Source organism: Pelobates fuscus, chromosome 8, assembly GCF_036172605.1.
Source record: "Pelobates fuscus isolate aPelFus1 chromosome 8, aPelFus1.pri, whole genome shotgun sequence".
NCBI lineage: Eukaryota > Metazoa > Chordata > Amphibia > Anura > Pelobatidae > Pelobates > Pelobates fuscus.
Genome location: NC_086324.1, coordinates 3528675 through 3553756, shown reverse-complemented (window position 1 = coordinate 3553756; position 25082 = coordinate 3528675). Strand labels below are relative to the sequence as shown.

The 25082-nt window shown below is 44.2% G+C and overlaps 2 protein-coding genes across 4 annotated transcripts in view; one reads left to right on the top strand and one right to left on the bottom strand.

Annotated features, from left to right (window-relative positions):
- Positions 1 to 2581, top strand: part of SCTR (secretin receptor) — a 52590-nt gene extending 50009 nt beyond the window's left edge. Inside the window, exon 13 of the mRNA XM_063429147.1 lies at positions 2219 to 2581. Coding sequence (XP_063285217.1) covers positions 2219 to 2392 — 174 coding nt within the window. The 3' untranslated portion in view covers positions 2393 to 2581. The remainder of the gene's footprint in view (positions 1 to 2218) is intronic.
- The window catches only part of STEAP3 (STEAP3 metalloreductase), a 215547-nt gene that overhangs the window by 31128 nt on the left and 159337 nt on the right, over positions 1 to 25082 (bottom strand). The gene's annotated exons all lie outside the window — the stretch shown is intronic.

Here is a 25082-nt window from a genome sequence, read left to right as displayed (position 1 = left end):
ATTAGCTCAGATCTTAATAGCATGCAATATAATGAGTAGATATGTATCTTTTGGTAAGTGACATCCAGTAGTGACTAATAGTGCACAAATTGTATGTTTCTCAAAAAAAAAGAAGAGTGTAAAACTGTAAATGTGTTAAAAAAGTGAGAAAGGGTAAATTTTACACTTACATGGAAGGCGCTTTCAACATGAGCTCAATGTATCGGGCAATATGGTGGCGTAATCCCCAACCTATGTGATCTTCAGTATTGGTAGTACATGCAATAAAGAATAGTGCTCTCCGTATGAATAGAAAGTGCCAGGAAAAATCAAAGAAACTGACTCACACTTTCTTAAGCAGCATGGTCTGTTCAAATTTCTCAATGTTGGTGCTATGATCCCCACCGAGGATTAGAAGGTCACTGCCAATAGAAGAATTCTTGTAAAGTGCCAGGAACTGAGTGTAACTGATCACCTGGCACCCCGACTGGGTACCTCCGCTGACGGATGCTCCTAGCGCTTCCTGAGGACTCCAAGCACTGCAGCAGACACCACAACCACCGTAGACTCCTCCAGAGAGCAAGGCAGGAACAAGCTCTTATAAGAGCTTAGCAGTGATTTAGGAAGGGACTATTACAAGCATAGCAATCACTTGTAGCAGATTCCCCCAATAAGAGACGGCACTCCAAATTGAGGGTGAAGTAGAACTGAACTTTTAATGAAACACTCTGCTTTTATGCACATTTTACACACATAGTACTGCCCACAGGGTTTTACAGAACAACCAATCAATACCTACAATACACTCAGACACTCCCAGCAATTACACACAAAATCCTCCCCTCTGCCTGTGATAGCATTACTGAACACAATGGGCTAACGTAATTATCACAGGCAGGAAAATACACAATTTTACACAATATTCATAACTTTAAAAGTATACATCACATTCACATTTCAGAATCCGCATACTCCAAATACAAACATATGTCAAAATCATACAAATTGGTCCAGTGGTTCAAAAGTTAGGTCGAAAGTCCTTTGTGACCAACTGAAGCATGGCTTTTCCAGCCCAAACCAGTTCCACAGAGTCCTCTATCATGGAGATAATTGGTTTAACTGGGTGTGGTAAGCCAACTATCTCCAGGTACAGAAAATATCTCGATTCATAACAGCAAAAATACACAACTCCTATCATACTGAACAGATAGCTTGGTTCTGAGCGCTCACTATATCCGAACAGCGCTCAGCTCCCACAAACACAGTCAAATTGCGTTGGGGTTAAACCATAGCAAGGGCTGATGAGAGACAGAGGAGGGGCAAAACAGCAAGTTCTAACTGGTCTGGCAGTGTCCCTGGGACAACGCCCTGCTGGAGAACAACAGACAGGAAATGGGGGAGGGGCACACCTTCCCATGTATTCAAAGGGGCAGAAAAAGTGTTTCAAAATGCAATAAGCCCAAATAAGTTTCTTAAAGGGCAATACATCCCAGGGGCCATAGTCACATGGCAGGAGGCTGGCAATCAGTCTTCTCCAATGCCTATTAAACTTGTCTTTGACAGGGTTGCTTCCATCTCTCTCTCTCTCTGATAGAAAAAGCTGAGCAGACCACACTGCTCAAAAATTGTGAGTATGTTTCTTTTAATATTCCTGGCACTTTCTATTCATATGGAGAGCACTATTATCCATTACATGTACTATCAATACTAAAGATCACAGAATCTAAAGATATCCATAGGTGGGGATTATGTTACCATTTTCCCCAATACATTGAGCTCATGTTGAAAGCTCCTTCATTCTTTTTTAACACATTTACAGTATTACACTTGGGTTTTTTTGAGAAACATACAATTTGTGCACTATTAGTCACTACTGCATGTCACTTACCAAAGATACATATCTACTCATTATATTGCATGCTATTAAGATCTGAGCTAATTTGAAGCTCTTCTAAATGTGAGTGGACATTCACAAAAGTTATAAAATGTAGATAAAAACTGCACCATTGTTTTTTATCTCTGCTTTTTTTGTATGTACCTATAGAGTGAAGTCCAACTATACTAGAAACAAGAATAGTGGAGACTAAACATTGTGGACTTGATCCGGTTGGACTTTTTACATAATTTTCATCTATTGCTATTTGGTAATATATAACTGCATTTTAAGTTATTAACCCCGTCTTTCACACATTCAGGCAGAGTGTAGCAAATGTAACTGGCAATGTCTCTGTTTGCCCAGGTTCAGTTTGAGATCCAGCGTAAGTGGCGAAGATGGCATCTCAGCAAATATTTCTGGCTGAGGCAACATAAAAACTCAACTGTGAGCAACGGCACAACCATGTTAACCCAAGTCATGCTGGTCAGCCGCAGCAGTCACCGCAAATCCTCCCTCCAGCGATCAAGTATCATGTGACTGCGCGTGAAATCTCATCAGACTGTATCGCTGGGAGGGAGAATGGAGTGCATTATACAGTATTTTAAAGTATAATATAAATATACAGAATGGAAGCCATTAATATGTATCGCTGGGAGGGAGAATGGATTCAGGGGATACGGTAAAATATAAATATACAGAATGGAAGCCATTAATATGTATCGCTGGGAGGGAGAATGGATTCAGGGGATACGGTAAAATATAAATATACAGAATGGAAGCCATTAATATGTATCGCTGGGAGGGAGAATGGATTCAGAGGGATACGGTAAAATATAAATATACAGAATGGAAGCCATTAATATGTATCACTGGGAGGGAGAATGGATTCAGGGGATACGGTAAAATATAAATATACAGAATGGAAGCCATTAATATGTATCACTGGGAGGGAGAATGGATTCAGGGGATACGGTAAAATATAAATATACAGAATGGAAGCCATTAATATGTATCGCTGGGAGGGAGAATGGATTCAGGGGATACGGTAAAATATAAATATACAGAATGGAAGCCATTAATATGTATCGCTGGGAGGGAGAATGGATTCAGGGGATACGGTAAAATATAAATATACAGAATGGAAGCCATTAATATGTATCGCTGGGAGGGAGAATGGATTCAGGGGGGGATACGGTAAAATATAAATATACAGAATGGAAGCCATTAATATGTATCACTGGGAGGGAGAATGGATTCAGGGGATACGGTAAAATATAAATATACAGAATGGAAGCCATTAATATGTATCGCTGGGAGGGAGAATGGATTCAGGGGATACGGTAAAATATAAATATACAGAATGGAAGCCATTAATATGTATCGCTGGGAGGGAGAATGGATTCAGGGGGGGATACGGTAAAATATAAATATACAGAATGGAAGCCATTAATATGTATCGCTGGGAGGGAGAATGGATTCAGGGGATACGGTAAAATATAAATATACAGAATGGAAGCCATTAATATGTATCGCTGGGAGGGAGAATGGATTCAGGGGATACGGTAAAATATAAATATACAGAATGGAAGCCATTAATATGTATCGCTGGGAGGGAGAATGGATTCAGAGGGATACGGTAAAATATAAATATACAGAATGGAGGCCATTAATATGTATCGCTGGGAGGGAGAATGGATTCAGGGGGGGATACGGTAAAATATAAATATACAGAATGGAAGCCATTAATATGTATCGCTGGGAGGGAGAATGGATTCAGGGGATACGGTAAAATATAAATATACAGAATGGAAGCCATTAATATGTATCACTGGGAGGGAGAATGGATTCAGGGGATACGGTAAAATATAAATATACAGAATGGAAGCCATTAATATGTATCGCTGGGAGGGAGAATGGATTCAGGGGGGGATACGGTAAAATATAAATATACAGAATGGAAGCCATTAATATGTATCGCTGGGAGGGAGAATGGATTCAGGGGGGATACGGTAAAATATAAATATACAGAATGGAAGCCATTAATATGTATCGCTGGGAGGGAGAATGGATTCAGGGGATACGGTAAAATATAAATATACAGAATGGAAGCCATTAATATATATCGCTGGGAGGGAGAATGGATTCAGGGGGATACGGTAAAATATAAATATACAGAATGGAAGCCATTAATATGTATCGCTGGGAGGGAGAATGGATTCAGGGGGATACGGTAAAATATAAATATACAGAATGGAAGCCATTAATATGTATCGCTGGGAGGGAGAATGGATTCAGGGGATACGGTAAAATATAAATATACAGAATGGAAGCCATTAATATGTATCGCTGGGAGGGAGAATGGATTCAGGGGATACGGTAAAATATAAATATACAGAATGGAAGCCATTAATATGTATCGCTGGGAGGGAGAATGGATTCAGGGGATACGGTAAAATATAAATATACAGAATGGAAGCCATTAATATGTATCGCTGGGAGGGAGAATGGATTCAGGGGGGATACGGTAAAATATAAATATACAGAATGGAAGCCATTAATATGTATCGCTGGGCAGGGCCGGCCTTAGGTGTTCAGGCGCCCTGTGCGAGCTAATTTTGTGGCGCCCCGCCACCCCCACCCTTACCTAGTCCCCTGCCCCCCTTAATTAGACCCAGGGTCACCCATATCCAGTCCCAGTCCCCTGCCCCCCTTAATTAGACCCAGTGTCACCCATAGCCAGTCCCAGTCCCCTGCCCCCCTTAATTAGACCCAGTGTTACCCATAGCAAGTCGCAGTCCCCTGCCCCCCTTAATTAGACCCATTGTTACCCATAGCCAGTCCCATTCCCCTGCCCCCCTTAATTAGACCCAGTGTCACCCATAGCCAGTCCCAGTCCCCTGCCCCCCTTAATTAGACCCAGTGTCACCCATAGCCAGTCCCAGTCCCCTGCCCCCCTTAATTAGACCCAGTGTCACCCATAGCCAGTCCCAGTCCCCTGCCCCCCTTAATTAGACCCATTGTCACCCATAGCCAGTCGCAGTCCCCTGCCCCCCTTAATTAGACCCAGTGTTACCCATAGCCAGTCCCATTCCCCTGCCCCCCTTAATTAGACCCAGTGTCACCCATAGCCAGTCCCAGTCCCCTGCCCCCCCTTATTTAGACCCAGTGTCACCAATAGCCAGTCCCAGTCCCATGCCCCCCTTAATTAGACCCAGGGTCACACTTACCTAGTCCCCTGCCCCCCTTAATTAGACCCAGGGTCACCCATATCCATTCCCAGTCCCCTGCCCCCCTTAATTAGACCCAGGGTCACCCATATCCAGTCCCAGTCCCATGCCCCCCTTAATTAGACCCAGGGTCACCCTTACCTAGTCCCCTGCCCCCCTTAATTAGACCCAGGGTGACCCATATCCAGTCCCAGTCCCCTGCCCCCCTTAATTAGACCCAGGGTCACCCATATCCAGTCCAAGTCCCATGCCCCCCTTAATTAGACGCAGGGTCACCCTTTCCTAGTCCCCTGCCCCCCTTAATTAGATCCAGGGTCACCCATATCCAGTCCCCTGCCCCCTTAATTATACCCAGGGTCACCCTTACCTAGACCCCTGCCCCCCTTAATTAGACCCTGCCCCCATTTAATAAAAATAAATAAATAAGAAATAAATAAATAAGAACAGCGGTACTTACTTTGAAGGCTGCTGCTCGCCTGCTCCCCCCCTCTCCCTGTCTGCAGAGCACCGGCCGCCGCGCCGCCCTCACACATTGAGCGGATCCTTCCGCGGCTCTTTGTGAAGGCGCAGCACTTGGACCCTGCGCCTGTGCATCTGCGCCCCCAGCTCCTCCTCCACGCTCCGGAAACTGACCGCGGGCGCGGCTCAGTTCTCACAATCTCGGGCCGGCCAGTGACAGAGCGACTGCGAGCTGTGTCGGCCGCCCGGCGCCCCTGTTGCCATGGCGCCCTGTGCGGCCGCACAGCTCGCACACCCCTAAGGCCGGCCCTGTCGCTGGGAGGGAGAATGGATTCAGGGGATACGGTAAAATATAAATATACAGAATGGAAGCCATTAATATGTATCGCTGGGAGGGAGAATGGATTCAGGGGATACGGTAAAATATAAATATACAGAATGGAGGCCATTAATATGTATCGCTGGGAGGGAGAATGGATTCAGGGGATACGGTAAAATATAAATATACAGAATGGAAGCCATTAATATGTATCGCTGGGAGGGAGAAGGGATTCAGGGGGGATACGGTAAAATATAAATATACAGAATGGAAGCCATTAATATGTATCGCTGGGAGGGAGAATGGATTCAGGGGATACGGTAAAATATAAATATACAGAATGGAAGCCATTAATATGTATCGCTGGGAGGGAGAATGGATTCAGGGGGATACGGTAAAATATAAATATACAGAATGGAAGCCATTAATATGTATCGCTGGGAGGGAGAATGGATTCAGGGGGGATACGGTAAAATATAAATATACAGAATGGAAGCCATTAATATGTATCGCTGGGAGGGAGAATGGATTCAGGGGGGATACGGTAAAATATAAATATACAGAATGGAAGCCATTAATATGTATCGCTGGGAGGGAGAATGGATTCAGGGGATACGGTAAAATATAAATATACAGAATGGAAGCCATTAATATGTATCGCTGGGAGGGAGAATGGATTCAGGGGGGGATACGGTAAAATATAAATATACAGAATGGAAGCCATTAATATGTATCGCTGGGAGGGAGAATGGATTCAGGGGATACGGTAAAATATAAATATACAGAATGGAAGCCATTAATATGTATCGCTGGGAGGGAGAATGGATTCAGAGGGATACGGTAATATATAAATATACAGAATGGAAGCCATTAATATGTATCGCTGGGAGGGAGAATGGATTCAGGGGGATACGGTAAAATATAAATATACAGAATGGAAGCCATTAATATGTATCGCTGGGAGGGAGAATGGATTCAGGGGGGATACGGTAAAATATAAATATACAGAATGGAAGCCATTAATATGTATCGCTGGGAGGGAGAATGGATTCAGGGGATACGGTAAAATATAAATATACAGAATGGAAGCCATTAATATGTATCGCTGGGAGGGAGAAGGGATTCAGGGGGGATACGGTAAAATATAAATATACAGAATGGAAGCCATTAATATGTATCGCTGGGAGGGAGAATGGATTCAGGGGGGATACGGTAAAATATAAATATACAGAATGGAAGCCATTAATACGTATCGCTGGGAGGGAGAATGGATTCAGGGGGGATACGGTAAAATATAAATATACAGAATGGAAGCCATTAATATGTATCGCTGGGAGGGAGAATGGATTCAGGGGATACGGTAAAATATAAATATACAGAATGGAAGCCATTAATATGTATAGCTGGGAGGGAGAATGGATTCAGGGGATACGGTAAAATATAAATATACAGAATGGAAGCCATTAATATGTATCGCTGGGAGGGAGAATGGATTCAGGGGATACGGTAAAATATAAATATACAGAATGGAAGCCATTAATATGTATCGCTGGGAGGGAGAATGGATTCAGGGGGGGATACGGTAAAATATAAATATACAGAATGGAAGCCATTAATATGTATCGCTGGGAGGGAGAATGGATTCAGGGGATACAGTACAATATAAATATACAGAATGGAAGCCATTAATATGTATCGCTGGGAGGGAGAATGGATTCAGGGGGATACGGTACAATATAAATATACAGAATGGAAGCCATTAATATGTATCGCTGGGAGGGAGAATGGATTCAGGGGGGATACGGTAAAATATAAATATACAGAATGGAAGCCATTAATATGTATCGCTGGGAGGGAGAATGGATTCAGGGGATACAGTACAATATAAATATACAGAATGGAAGCCATTAATATGTATCGCTGGGAGGGAGAATGGATTCAGGGGGGATACGGTAAAATATAAATATACAGAACGGAAGCCATTGATATGTATCGCTGGGAGGGAGAATGGATTCAGGGGATACAGTACAATATAAATATACAGAATGGAAGCCATTAATATGTATCGCTGGGAGGGAGAATGGATTCAGAGGGATACGGTACAATATAAATATACAGAATGGAAGCCATTAATATGTATCGCTGGGAGGGAGAATGGATTCAGGGGATACAGTACAATATAAATATACAGAATGGAAGCCATTAATATGTATCGCTGGGAGGGAGAATGGATTCAGGGGGGATACGGTAAAATATAAATATACAGAATGGAAGCCATTAATATGTGGCGCTGGGAGGGAGAATGGATTCAGGGGGATATGGTAAAATATAAATATACAGAACGGAAGCCATTGATATGTATCGCTGGGAGGGAGAATGGATTCAGGGGATACAGTACAATATAAATATACAGAATGGAAGCCATTAATATGTATCGCTGGGAGGGAGAATGGATTCAGGGGATACAGTACAATATAAATATACAGAATGGAAGCCATTAATATGTATCGCTGGGAGGGAGAATGGATTCAGGGGGGATACGGTAAAATATAAATATACAGAACGGAAGCCATTGATATGTATCGCTGGGAGGGAGAATGGATTCAGGGGATACAGTACAATATAAATATACAGAATGGAAGCCATTAATATGTATCGCTGGGAGGGAGAATGGATTCAGGGGATACAGTACAATATAAATATACAGAATGGAAGCCATTAATATGTATCGCTGGGAGGGAGAATGGATTCAGGGGGGATACGGTAAAATATAAATATACAGAATGGAAGCCATTAATATGTATCGCTGGGAGGGAGAATGGATTCAGAGGGATACGGTAAAATATAAATATACAGAATGGAAGCCATTAATATGTATCGCTGGGAGGGAGAAGGGATTCAGGGGGGATACGGTAAAATATAAATATACAGAATGGAAGCCATTAATATGTATCGCTGGGAGGGAGAATGGATTCAGGGGATACGGTAAAATATAAATATACAGAACGGAAGCCATTGATATGTATCGCTGGGAGGGAGAATGGATTCAGGGGATACAGTACAATATAAATATACAGAATGGAAGCCATTAATATGTATCGCTGGGAGGGAGAATGGATTCAGAGGGATACGGTAAAATATAAATATACAGAATGGAAGCCATTAATATGTATCGCTGGGAGGGAGAATGGATTCAGGGGATACAGTACAATATAAATATACAGAATGGAAGCCATTAATATGTATCGCTGGGAGGGAGAATGGATTCAGGGGGGATACGGTAAAATATAAATATACAGAACGGAAGCCATTGATATGTATCGCTGGGAGGGAGAATGGATTCAGGGGATACAGTACAATATAAATATACAGAATGGAAGCCATTAATATGTATCGCTGGGAGGGAGAATGGATTCAGGGGGGGATACGGTAAAATATAAATATACAGAATGGAAGCCATTAATATGTATCGCTGGGAGGGAGAATGGATTCAGGGGATACGGTACAATATAAATATACAGAATGGAAGCCATTAATATGTATCGCTGGGAGGGAGAATGGATTCAGGGGATACGGTAAAATATAAATATACAGAATGGAAGCCATTAATATGTATCGCTGGGAGGGAGAATGGATTCAGAGGGATACGGTAAAATATAAATATACAGAATGGAAGCCATTAATATGTATCGCTGGGAGGGAGAATGGATTCAGAGGGATACGGTAAAATATAAATATACAGAATGGAAGCCATTAATATGTATCGCTGGGAGGGAGAATGGATTCAGAGGGATACGGTAAAATATAAATATACAGAATGGAAGCCATTAATATGTATCGCTGGGAGGGAGAATGGATTCAGAGGGATACGGTAAAATATAAATATACAGAATGGAAGCCATTAATATGTATCGCTGGGAGGGAGAATGGATTCAGGGGATACGGTAAAATATAAATATACAGAATGGAAGCCATTAATATGTATCGCTGGGAGGGAGAATGGATTCAGGGGATACGGTAAAATATAAATATACAGAATGGAAGCCATTAATATGTATCGCTGGGAGGGAGAATGGATTCAGAGGGATACGGTAAAATATAAATATACAGAATGGAAGCCATTAATATGTATCGCTGGGAGGGAGAATGGATTCAGAGGGATACGGTAAAATATAAATATACAGAATGGAAGCCATTAATATGTATCGCTGGGAGGGAGAATGGATTCAGAGGGATACGGTAAAATATAAATATACAGAATGGAAGCCATTAATATGTATCGCTGGGAGGGAGAATGGATTCAGAGGGATACGGTAAAATATAAATATACAGAATGGAAGCCATTAATATGTATCGCTGGGAGGGAGAATGGATTCAGGGGATACGGTAAAATATAAATATACAGAATGGAAGCCATTAATATGTATCGCTGGGAGGGAGAATGGATTCAGGGGGATACGGTAAAATATAAATATACAGAATGGAAGCCATTAATATGTATCGCTGGGAGGGAGAATGGATTCAGGGGGATACGGTAAAATATAAATATACAGAATGGAAGCCATTAATATGTATCGCTGGGAGGGAGAATGGATTCAGGGGGATACGGTACAATATAAATATACAGAATGGAAGCCATTAATATGTATCGCTGGGAGGGAGAATGGATTCAGGGGATACGGTAAAATATAAATATACAGAATGGAAGCCATTAATATGTATCGCTGGGAGGGAGAATGGATTCAGGGGGATACGGTACAATATAAATATACAGAATGGAAGCCATTAATATGTATCGCTGGGAGGGAGAATGGATTCAGGGGGATACGGTAAAATATAAATATACAGAATGGAGGCCATTAATATGTATCGCTGGGAGGGAGAATGGATTCAGGGGATACGGTAAAATATAAATATACAGAATGGAAGCCATTAATATGTATCGCTGGGAGGGAGAAGGGATTCAGGGGGGATACGGTAAAATATAAATATACAGAATGGAAGCCATTAATATGTATCGCTGGGAGGGAGAATGGATTCAGGGGATACGGTAAAATATAAATATACAGAATGGAAGCCATTAATATGTATCGCTGGGAGGGAGAATGGATTCAGGGGATACGGTAAAATATAAATATACAGAATGGAAGCCATTAATATGTATCGCTGGGAGGGAGAATGGATTCAGAGGGATACGGTAAAATATAAATATACAGAATGGAAGCCATTAATATGTATCGCTGGGAGGGAGAATGGATTCAGGGGATACGGTAAAATATAAATATACAGAATGGAAGCCATTAATATGTATCGCTGGGAGGGAGAATGGGTTGGGGGATACGGTAAAATATAAATATACAGAATGGAAGCCATTAATATGTATCGCTGGGAGGGAGAATGGATTCAGAGGGATACGGTAAAATATAAATATACAGAATGGAAGCCATTAATATGTATCGCTGGGAGGGAGAATGGATTCAGAGGGATACGGTAAAATATAAATATACAGAATGGAAGCCATTAATATGTATCGCTGGGAGGGAGAATGGATTCAGGGGATACGGTAAAATATAAATATACAGAATGGAAGCCATTAATATGTATCGCTGGGAGGGAGAATGGATTCAGGGGGATACGGTAAAATATAAATATACAGAATGGAAGCCATTAATATGTATCGCTGGGAGGGAGAATGGATTCAGGGGGATACGGTAAAATATAAATATACAGAATGGAAGCCATTAATATGTATCGCTGGGAGGGAGAATGGATTCAGGGGGATACGGTACAATATAAATATACAGAATGGAAGCCATTAATATGTATCGCTGGGAGGGAGAATGGATTCAGGGGATACGGTAAAATATAAATATACAGAATGGAAGCCATTAATATGTATCGCTGGGAGGGAGAATGGATTCAGGGGGATACGGTACAATATAAATATACAGAATGGAAGCCATTAATATGTATCGCTGGGAGGGAGAATGGATTCAGGGGGATACGGTAAAATATAAATATACAGAATGGAGGCCATTAATATGTATCGCTGGGAGGGAGAATGGATTCAGGGGATACGGTAAAATATAAATATACAGAATGGAAGCCATTAATATGTATCGCTGGGAGGGAGAAGGGATTCAGGGGGGATACGGTAAAATATAAATATACAGAATGGAAGCCATTAATATGTATCGCTGGGAGGGAGAATGGATTCAGGGGATACGGTAAAATATAAATATACAGAATGGAAGCCATTAATATGTATCGCTGGGAGGGAGAATGGATTCAGGGGATACGGTAAAATATAAATATACAGAATGGAAGCCATTAATATGTATCGCTGGGAGGGAGAATGGATTCAGAGGGATACGGTAAAATATAAATATACAGAATGGAAGCCATTAATATGTATCGCTGGGAGGGAGAATGGATTCAGGGGGGGATACGGTAAAATATAAATATACAGAATGGAGGCCATTAATATGTATCACTGGGAGGGAGAATGGATTCAGGGGATACGGTAAAATATAAATATACAGAATGGAGGCCATTAATATGTATCGCTGGGAGGGAGAATGGATTCAGGGGATACGGTAAAATATAAATATACAGAATGGAAGCCATTAATATGTATAGCTGGGAGGGAGAATGGATTCAGGGGATACGGTACAATATAAATATACAGAATGGAAGCCATTAATATGTATCACTGGGAGGGAGAATGGATTCAGGGGATACGGTACAATATAAATATACAGAATGGAAGCCATTAATATGTATCGCTGGGAGGGAGAATGGATTCAGGGGGGGATACGGTAAAATATAAATATACAGAATGGAAGCCATTGATATGTGGCGCTGGGAGGGAGAATGGATTGGGGGATGGGGGGAGTTAAAACAGGGGAGAAGATAAAATATGATGGGAGACTTGATAACCAATTTAACCATTTAGGAAGTATATTAGAGAATCAGCTCTATGCTTGAAGGGACACTATAGTCACCCAGACCACTCTAGCTCAATGAAGTGGTCTGGGTGTCAGGTCCATCTAGGGTTAACCCTGCCTCATGTAAACATAGCAGTTTCTCTGAAAATGCTATGTTTACATCTGGGGTTAAGCCGGACAGCCACTAGAGGCGCATCGGCAATAATTGAGGCATATTATGCCTCAATCACGCAGAGCGTCCATAGGAAAGCATTGAAAAATTTGGCGCTGGTGATGTCGGCGGGAGAGGAGAGGTAAGGGAGCCCGGCGGGGGAAAAGGGTGAGTAGCTAAAGGGGTTTTAACCCCTTCAGCGCTGCGGGATGGGCACCCTCAGGGTACTATAGTGTCCCTTTAACATTGCAAAAGGGATTTCATTAGCTGAGCCTATTTTTAGCAATATTGTCGACAAATCAATGCAGTTGATATATTCCCAAAAATATTGCTGATAAAGTCTAGTATTCGCTCAACAGTGAGAGGGCTAAACAGATCCCTATAAATTGCCCCTGTTCCTGATTGAAATTGAAATGATCAATGTGCCCTTGTGAGGGGGTTATGGGATCACATAAGTAGGTTATGCAGACAGTTCCATCATACTTCATATGTTCTAAGATCATTCACCAAGACAACGTGCTCGTAAGGATGGGCTGATATGGGTACCACCAATCTGAAGGGAGAGCGAGAGAGGAGGATCAGTATTAGGAGGAGGAAAGACAAGGAGCTCAGTTTTAGAGAGATTGAGTTTCAGAAAGCAGGAGGACATCCAGTCAGAGATGGAAGAAAGGCAAGAGGTGACACGTTGCAGGACGGCAGGGGAGAGATCAGGGGAGGAGAGATATATTTGGGTGTCATCAGCGTACAGGTGGTAGTGGAATCCAAAAGAGGTAATGAGTTTGCCAAGAGAGGCAGTATAAAGAGAAAATAGAAGGGGACCAAGGACGGAGCCTTGGGGGACTCCAACCGAGACAGGACGAGGGGAGGAGGTATCATTAGAAAAGGAGACACTGAATGAGCGTTGGGAGAGATAAGAGGAAAACCACGAGAGGACAGAGTCACAGAGACCAAGCGATTGAAGAGTTTGAAGAAGGAGAGCATGATCAACGGTGTCAAAGGCAGCAGAGAGGTCAAGAAGTATTACTATGGAGTAGTGGCCTTTGGACTTAGCTGCGATTAGGTCGTTAGTAACTTTGATAAGCACAGTCTCAGTAGAGTGGAGAGGGCGGAAGCCAGATTGAAGAGGGTGAAGGAGAGAGTTGGAATTAAGGAAGTGAGACACACGGGTAAAGACAAGTCTTTCCAGAAGCTTTGAGGAAAAAGGGAGCAGGGATATGGGACGATCGAGTGGGATAATGGGTCAAGAGATGTTTTTTTTAAGATGGGTTCTACAGTGGCATGTTTAAGGTCAGCAGGGACAATGCCAGAAGACAGAGAGCAGTTGAAGATGTGCGTTAAGGAAGGCACAAGATAAGGGGAGAGAGATCTGATAAGGTCTGATTTATTCTGATGGACATCCTCTCCAGTCCGATTTATATATGAGTCCCCGGCATTCGTGTGTTTGTAGTGATTAATGCTGTCTGTCTCTGTGGTCTCCCTGTTTCTGTGCTGGGAGTGAAGCCGGTTAAACCACAGAGACTGACTGTCACATTCAGTCCCTGTCCGACCCACGGTGTATGCATGTGGCTGAAGGGCGGATCCTGTTTTTTACCAAAGGTAGGGAGGAGAGCTTTCTCATTTATACATTACATACTTCAATATTTTTGAGGTGACAGTTGTCCTTTAAAAGTCAGTCCATGTAAACCTTGGCAATGAAGTAACATATACTGTGATGTATGTATTTTTGGGGTACCTCATTCCACTTTAGGGGTGTTCAGGTCTCGGTTGAGAAGAACGCACCTGTTGGAGGCTGTCGGGGTTTGGTGCGAGTTTTGTGACATTAAATGGTTAATACAAGCATGGCAGATTAATTCTGAAAACCTTCTAATCAGATTGAGAATTAGAGCAAGTCCAGGCTGGCCGGGAACATTGTGTATTTTCAGATTTAATTAGAACCCTATTACTGATAGCAGCGCTATTCATTTAGATAGCACCAACATATTGAGTGGCCCTGTACACAACAAGGAAATGAATATTGGTACTCTCCATAGGAAGATGGTGATCTAATGTATCCTGTGATCAACTGTGATGTATGCAAAATAACCCCGTCACTGGCAGAGTGATCTAATAATTCCACCTGCTACCTGGGCACAGGGATACTGTCTGTCTGTCTGGGCACAGTGACACAAACAGTTACCTGGGCACAGGGATACTGTCTGTCTGTCTGGGCACAGTGACACAAACAGTTACCTGGGCACAGGGATACTGTCTGTCTGTCTGGGCACAGTGACACAAACAGTTACCTGGGCACAGGGATACTGTCTGTCTGTCTGGGCACAGTGACACAAACAGTTACCTGGGCACAGGGATACGGTCTGTCTGTCTGGGCACAGTGACACAAGCAGTTACCTGGGCACAGGGATACCATCTGTCTGTATGGGCACATTGATACTATCTGTGTTTATGGGCACAGTAATACAACCTGTCTGTATGGGCACAGTGATACAATCTGTCTGTCTGGGCACAGTGATACAACCTGTCTGTCTGGGCACAGTGATACCATCTGTATGGGCACAGTTATACCATCTGTCTTTATGGGCACAGTAATACAACCTGTCTGTATGGGCACAGTGATACAATCTGTCTGTATGGGCACAGTGATACCATCTGTATGGGCACAGTTATACCATCTGTCAGTCTGGGCACAGTTATACTGTCTGTCTATATGGGCACAGTGATACAATCTGTCTGTCTGGGCACAGTGATACCATCTGTATGGGCACAGTTATACCATCTGTCAGTCTGGGCACAGTTATACTGTCTGTCTATATGGGCACAGTGATACCATCTGTCAGTCTGGGCATAATGACAGTATTTGAGAGGCTGACTGTTTTATAGAATTTATTATTATTTGAATGTGTTTCTTGCCGTGTATTATAAATATGTCTGTTACTGGTCGCACAGAGACAACATTGTGAATGTAATATTGTGTTGTTTCTTAAAATAATATTAAAATATAATCATCATATGGTGTCTAATGTTACTGCTGTACTAGACTGGAGCTCTATTAGTGAGTAAGAATATACTATAGCTCGCACCACTTACGTCCCAGTACCAAACTGTCCCCCAACATTTATACCATCCCAGCCATTTCTCCCAACCCACGAAGAGCCATATCGACCAACTGCCCCAACCCACAGAGAGCCATATCTCCCAACCCAATACCAACTGCCCCAACCCACAGAGAGCCATATCTCCCAACCCAATACCAACTACCCCAACCCACAGAGAGCCATATCTCCCAACCCAATACCAACTACCCTAACCCACAGAGAGCCATATCTCCCAACCCAATACTAACTGCCCCAACCCACAGAGAGCCATATCTCCCAACCCAATACCAACTGCCCCAACCCACAGAGAGCCATATCTCCCAACCCAATACCAACTACCCCAACCCACAGAGAGCCATATCTCCCAACCCAATACCAACTACCCTAACCCACAGAGAGCCATATCTACCAACCCAATACCAACTGCCCCAACTGACAGAGAGCCATATCTACCAACCCAATACCAACTGCCCCAACCCACAGAGAGACATATCTACCAACCCAATACCAACTACCCCAACCCAATATCAACTACCCCAACCCACAGAGAGCCATATCTACCAACCCAATACCAACTACCCCAACCCACAGAGAGCCATATTTACCAACCCAATACCAACTACCCCAACCCAATACCAACTGCCCCAACCCGCAGAGAGCCATATCTCCCAACCCAATACCAACTACCCCAACCCACAGAGATATATATTTACCAACCCAATACCAACTGCCCAAACCCACAGAGAGGCATATCTCACAACCCAATACCAACTGCCCCAACCCACAAAAAGCCATATCTACCAACCTAATACCGACTGCCCCAACCTAGAGACAGCCATATCCACCAACTGCCCCAACCCGCAGAGAGCCATATCTCCCAACCCAATACCAACTACCCTAACCCACAGAGAGCCATATCTACCAACCTAATACCGACAGCCCCAACCTAGAGACAGCCATATCCACCAACTGCCCCAACCCGCAGAGAGCCAAATCTCCCAACCCAATACCAACTACCCCAACCCACAGAGCCATATCTCCCAACCCAATACCAACTACCCCAACCCACAGAGAGCCAAATCTCCCAACCCAATACCAACTGCCCCAACCCACAGAGAGCCATATCTCCCAACCCAATACCAACTACCCCAACCTGCAGAGAGCCAAATCTCCCAACCCAATACCAACTACTCCAACCCACAGAGAGCCATATCTCCCAAAGAAGTACCAACTGCCCCAACCCAGAGAGCCATATCTCCCAACCCAATACCAACTGCCCCAACCCACAGAGAGCCATATCTCCCAACCCAATACCAACTACCCCAACCCACAGAGAGCCAAACCTCCCAACCCAATACCAACTGCCCCAACCCACAGAGAGCCATATCTCCCAACCCAATACCAACTGCCCCAACCCACAGAGAGCCATATCTCCCAACCCAATACCAACTGCCCCAACCCACAGAGAGCCATTTCTCCCAACCCAATACCAACTACCCCAACCCACAGAGAGCCATATCTCCCAATACCAACTGCCCCAACCCACAGAGAGCCATATCTCCCAACCCAATACCAACTACCCCAACCCACAGAGAGCCAAATCTCCCAACCCAATACCAACTACCCCAACCCACAGAGAGCCAAATCTCCCAACCCAATACCAACTACCCTAACCCACAGAGAGCCATATCTCCCAACCCAATACCAACTGCCCCAACCCACAGAGAGCCATATCTACCAACCTAATACTAACTGCCCCAACCCACAGAGAGCCATATCTCCCAACCCAATACCAACTGCCCCAACCCACAGAGAGCCATATCTACCAACCTAATACTAACTACCCCAACCCACAGACAGCCATATCTCCCAACCCAGTACCAACTGCCCCAACCTACAGAGAGCCATATCTCCCAACCCAATAGTAACTACCCCAACCCACAGAGAGCCAAACCTCCCAACCCAATACCAACTACCCCAACCCACAGAGAGCCATATCTCCCAACCCAATACCAACTGCCCCAACCCACAGAGAGCCATATCTCCCAACCCAATACCAACTGCCCCAACCCACAGAGAGCCATTTCTCCCAACCCAATACCAACTACCCCAACCCACAGAGAGCCATATCTCCCAATACCAACTGCCCCAACCCACAGAGAGCCATATCTCCCAACCCAATACCAACTACCCCAACCCACAGAGAGCCAAATCTCCCAACCCAATACCAACTACCCCAACCCACAGAGAGCCAAATCTCCCAACCCAATACCAACTACCCTAACCCACAGAGAGCCATATCTCCCAACCCAATACCAACTGCCCCAACCCACAGAGAGCCATATCTACCAAAATAATACTAACTGCCCCAACCCACAGAGAGCCATATCTCCCAACCCAATACCAACTGCCCCAACCCACAGAGAGCCATATCTACCAACCTAATACTAACTACCCCAACCCACAGACAGCCATATCTCCCAACCCAGTACCAACTGCCCCAACCTACAGAGAGCCATATCTCCCAACCCAATACTAACTGCCCCAACCCACAGAGAGCCATATCTCCCAACCCAATACCAACTGCCCCAACCTACAGAGAGCCATATCTACCAACCCAATACCAACTGCCCCAACCTACAGAGAGCCATATCTCCCAATACCAACTGCCCCAACCCACAGAGAGCCATATCTCCCAACCCAATACCAACTACCCCAACCCACAGAGAGCCATATCTCCCAATACCAACTGCCCCAACCCACAGAGAGCCATATCTCCCAACCCAATACCAACTACCCCAACCCACAGAGAGCCAAATCTCCCAACCCAATACCAACTACCCTAACCCACAGAGAGCCATATCTCCCAACCCAATACCAACTGCCCCAACCCACAGAGAGCCATATCTACCAACCCAATACCAACTACCCCAACCCACAGAGAGCCATATCTACCAACCTAATACTAACTGCCCCAACCCACAGAGAGCCATATCTCCCAACCCAATACCAACTGCCCCAACCCACAGAGAGCCATATCTCCCAACCCAATACCAACTGCCCCAACCCACAGAGAGCCATATCTACCAACCTAATACTAACTGCCCCAACCCACAGAGAGCCATATCTCCCAACCCAATACCAACTGCCCCAACCCACAGAGAGCCATATCTACCAACCTAATACTAACTACCCCAACCCACAGACAGCCATATCTCCCAACCCAGTACCAACTGCCCCAACCTACAGAGAGCCATATCTCCCAACCCAATAGTAACTACCCCAACCCACAGAGAGCCAAACCTCCCAACCCAATACCAACTACCCCAACCCACAGAGAGCCATATCTCCCAACCCAATACCAACTGCCCCAACCCACAGAGAGCCATATCTCCCAACCCAATACCAACTGCCCCAACCCACAGAGAGCCATTTCTCCCAACCCAATACCAACTACCCCAACCCACAGAGAGCCATATCTCCCAATACCAACTGCCCCAACCCACAGAGAGCCATATCTCCCAACCCAATACCAACTACCCCAACCCACAGAGAGCCAAATCTCCCAACCCAATACCAACTACCCTAACCCACAGAGAGCCATATCTCCCAACCCAATACCAACTACCCCAACCCACAGAGAGCCAAATCTCCCAACCCAATACCAACTACCCTAACCCACAGAGAGCCATATCTCCCAACCCAATACCAACTGCCCCAACCCACAGAGAGCCATATCTACCAACCTAATACTAACTGCCCCAACCCCAAAGACAGCCATATCTCCCAACCCAGTACCAACTGCCCCAACCTACAGAGAGCCATATCTCCCAACCCAATACTAACTGCCCCAACCCACAGAGAGCCATATCTCCCAACCCAATACTAACTGCCCCAACCCACAGAGAGCCATATCTCCCAACCCAATACCAACTACCCTAACCCACAGAGAGCAATATCTACCAACCGCAAATAGCAATATCTGTTAACTTAGTACTAACTGCCCAGGCAGTGGTATCCTTTTACCCCCAGCTCTGTGAGCTCAATGTGGACGATATGTTGTGAAATATTAACCTTTGTACATTGTGCTATTTTCACTCTGTATTTAATCTGTGTGGATGCTGCAGTTTCTGTACAGTGAGGATAATAGCAGAGTATTTATCTGACTTTTCTCCTGACCCAATGATTCTCTTACTGGCGAGCTGCTAGAACCCTCCGAAATGTTCTTCAAATCTTTTAATTCTCCCCGAAATTCATTGTTTTAAATTCCATTAATTCACATCACTCCCAGCCACATTAATAAGCTATGCTGGATAGATCATAGATATAAAGGGGGTTATCACTCCCATCACCCCCAGCCACATTATATCTGTGATCTATCCAGCATAGCATATTAAAGAGGGTTATCACTCCCATCACCCCCAGCCACATTATATCTATGATCTATCCAGCATAGCGTATTAAAGAGGGTTATCACTCCCATCACCCCCAGCCACATTATATCTGTGATCGATCCAGCACAGTGTATTAAAGGGGGTTATCACTCCCATCACCCCCAGCCACATTCTATCTGTGATCTATCCAGCATAGCGTATTAAAGAGGGTTATCACTCCCATCACCCCCAGCCACATTCTATCTGTGATCTATCCAGCATAGCGTATTAAAGAGGGTTATCACTCCCATCACCCCCAGCCACATTCTATCTGTGATCTATCCAGCATAGCGTATTAAAGAGGGTTATGACTCCCATCACTCCCAGCCACATTATATCTATGATCTATCCAGCATAGCGTATTAAAGGGGGTTATCACTCCCATCACCCCCAGCCACATTATATCTGTGATCTATCCAGCATAGCGTATTAAAGAGGGTTATCACTCCCATCATCCCCAGCCACATTATATCTATGATCTATCCAGCATAGCGTATTAAAGGGGGTTATCACTCCCATCACCCCCAGCCACATTATATCTGTGATCTATCCAGCATAGCGTATTAAAGGGGGTTATCACTCCCATCACCCCCAGCCACATTATATCTATGATCTATCCAGCATAGCGTATTAAAGGGGGTTATCACTCCCATCACCCCCAGCCACATTATATCTATGATCTATCCAGCATAGCGTATTAAAGAGGGTTATCACTCCCATCACTCCCAGCCACATTATATCTGTGATCTATCCAGCATAGCGTATTAAAGGGGGTTATCACTCCCATCACCCTCAGCCACATTATATCTGTGATCTATCCAGCATAGCGTATTAAAGAGGGTTATCACTCCCATCACTCCCAGCCACATTATATCTGTGATCTATCCAGCATAGCGTATTAAAGAGGGTTATCACTCCCATCACCCCCAGCCACATTATATCTGTGATCTATCCAGCATAGCGTATTAAAGAGGGTTATCACTCCCATCACTCCCAGCCACATTATATCTGTGATCTATCCAGCATAGCGTATTAAAGGGGGTTATCACTCCCATCACCCCCAGCCACATTATATCTATGATCTATCCAGCATAGCGTATTAAAGAGGGTTATCACTCCCATCACCCCCAGCCACATTATATCTGTGATCGATCCAGCACAGCGTATTAAAGAGGGTTATCACTCCCATCACCCCAGCCACATTATATCTGTGATCTATCCAGCATAGCGTATTAAAGAGGGTTATCACTCCCATCACCCCAGCCACATTATATCTGTGATCTATCCAGCATAGCGTATTAAAGGGGGTTATCACTCCCATCACTCCCAGCCACATTATATCTGTGATCTATCCAGCATAGCGTATTAAAGAGGGTCATCACTCCCATCACCCCCAGCCACATTATATCTGTGATCTATCCAGCATAGCGTATTAAAGAGGGTTATCACTCCCATCACCCCCAGCCACATATCTGTGATCTATCCAGCATAGCGTATTAAAGAGGGTTATCACTCCCATCACCCCAGCCACATTATATCTGTGATCTATCCAGCATAGCGTATTAAAGAGGGTTATCACTCCCATCACCCCCAGCCACATTATATCTGTGATCTATCCAGCATAGCGTATTAAAGAGGGTTATCACTCCCATCACCCCCAGCCACATTATATCTGTGATCTATCCAGCATAGCGTATTAAAGAGGGTTATCACTCCCATCACCCCCAGCCACATTATATCTGTGATCTATCCAGCATAGCGTATTAAAGGGGGTTATCACTCCCATCACCTTCAGCCATATTATATCTGTGATCTATCCAGCATAGCGTATTAAAGGGGGTCATCACTCCCATCACCCCCAGCCACATTATATCTGTGATCTATCCAGCATAGCGTATTAAAGAGGGTTATCACTCCCATCACCCTCAGCCACATTATATCTGTGATCTATCCAGCATAGCGTATTAAAGGGGGTTATCACTCCCATCACCCCCAGCCATATTATATCTGTGATCTATCCAGCATAGCGTATTAAAGAGGGTTATCACTCCCATCACCCCCAGCCACATATCTGTGATCTATCCAGCATAGCTTATTAAAAGGGTTATCACTCCCATCACCCCCAGCCACATTATATCTATGATCTATCCGGCATAGCGTATTAAAGAGGGGTATCACTCCCATCACCCCCAGCCATATTATATCGATGATCTATCCAGCATAGCGTATTAAAGGGGGTTATCACTCCCATCACCCCAGCCACATTATATCTGTGATCTATCCAGCATAGCGTATTAAAGGGGGTTATCACTCCCATCACTCCCAGCCACATTATATCTGTGATCTATCCAGCATAGCGTATTAAAGAGGGTCATCACTCCCATCACCCCAGCCACATTATATCTATGATCTATCCAGCATAGCGTATTAAAGAGGGTCATCACTCCCATCACCCCCAGCCACATTATATCTGTGATCTATCCAGCATAGCGTATTAAAGAGGGTTATCACTCCCATCACCCCCAGCCACATATCTGTGATCTATCCAGCATAGCGTATTAAAGAGGGTTATCACTCCCATCACCCCAGCCACATTATATCTGTGATCTATCCAGCATAGCGTATTAAAGAGGGTTATCACTCCCATCACCCCCAGCCACATTATATCTGTGATCTATCCAGCATAGCGTATTAAAGGGGGTTATCACTCCCATCACCCCCAGCCACATTATATCTGTGATCTATCCAGCATAGCGTATTAAAGGGGGTTATCACTCCCATCACCTTCAGCCATATTATATCTGTGATCTATCCAGCATAGCGTATTAAAGGGGGTTATCACTCCCATCACCCTCAGCCACATTATATCTGTGATCTATCCAGCATAGCGTATTAAAGAGGGTTATCACTCCCATCACCCCCAGCCACATATCTGTGATCTATCCAGCATAGCTTATTAAAAGGGTTATCACTCCCATCACCCCCAGCCACATTATATCTATGATCTATCCAGCATAGCGTATTAAAGAGGGGTATCACTCCCATCACCCCCAGCCATATTATATCGATGATCTATCCAGCATAGCGTATTAAAGGGGGTTATCACTCCCATCACCCCAGCCACATTATATCTGTGATCTATCCAGCATAGCGTATTAAAGGGGGTTATCACTCCCATCACTCCCAGCCACATTATATCTGTGATCTATCCAGCATAGCGTATTAAAGAGGGTCATCACTCCCATCACCCCCAGCCACATTATATCTATGATCTATCCAGCATAGTGTATTAAAGAGGGTCATCACTCCCATCACCCCCAGCCACATTATATCTGTGATCTATCCAGCATAGCGTATTAAAGAGGGTTATCACTCCCATCACCCCCAGCCACATATCTGTGATCTATCCAGCATAGCGTATTAAAGAGGGTTATCACTCCCATCACCCCAGCCACATTATATCTGTGATCTATCCAGCATAGCGTATTAAAGAGGGTTATCACTCCCATCACCCCCAGCCACATTATATCTGTGATCTATCCAGCATAGCGTATTAAAGAGGGTTATCACTCCCATCACCCCCAGCCACATTATATCTGTGATCTATCCAGCATAGCGTATTAAAGGGGGTTATCACTCCCAATCACCTTCAGCCATATTATATCTGTGATCTATCCAGCATAGCGTATTAAAGGGGGTTATCACTCCCATCACCTTCAGCCATATTATATCTATGATCTATCCAGCATAGCGTATTAAAGAGGGTTATCACTCCCATCACCCTCAGCCACATTATATCTGTGATCTATCCAGCATAGCGTATTAAAGAGGGTTATCACTCCCATCACCCCCAGCCACATATCTGTGATCTATCCAGCATAGCTTATTAAAAGGGTTATCACTCCCATCACCCCCAGCCACATTATATCTATGATCTATCCAGCATAGCGTATTAAAGAGGGGTATCACTCCCATCACCCCAGCCATATTATATCGATGATCTATCCAGCATAGCGTATTAAAGGGGGTTATCACTCCCATTACCCCAGCCACATTATATCTGTGATCTATCCAGCATAGCGTATTAAAGAGGGTTATCACTCCCGTCACCCCCAGCCACATTCTATCTGTGATCTATCCAGCATAGCGTATTAAAGAGGGTTATCACTCCCATCACCCTCAGCCACATTATATCTATGATCTATCCAGCATAGCGTATTAAAGAGGGTTATCACTCCCATCACCCCCAGCCACATTCTATCAATGATCTATCCAGCATAGCGTATTAAAGAGGGTTATCACTCCCATCACCCTCAGCCACATTATATCTATGATCTATCCAGCATAGCGTATTAAAGAGGGTTATCACTCCCGTCACCCCCAGCCACATTCTATCTGTGATCTATCCAGCATAGCGTATTAAAGAGGGTTATCACTCCCATCACCCTCAGCCACATTATATCTATGATCTATCCAACATAGCGTATTAAAGAGGGTTATCACTCCCATCACCCCCAGCCACATTATATCTATGATCTATCCAGCATAGCGTATTAAAGAGGGGTATCACTCCCATCACCCCCAGCCATATTATATCGA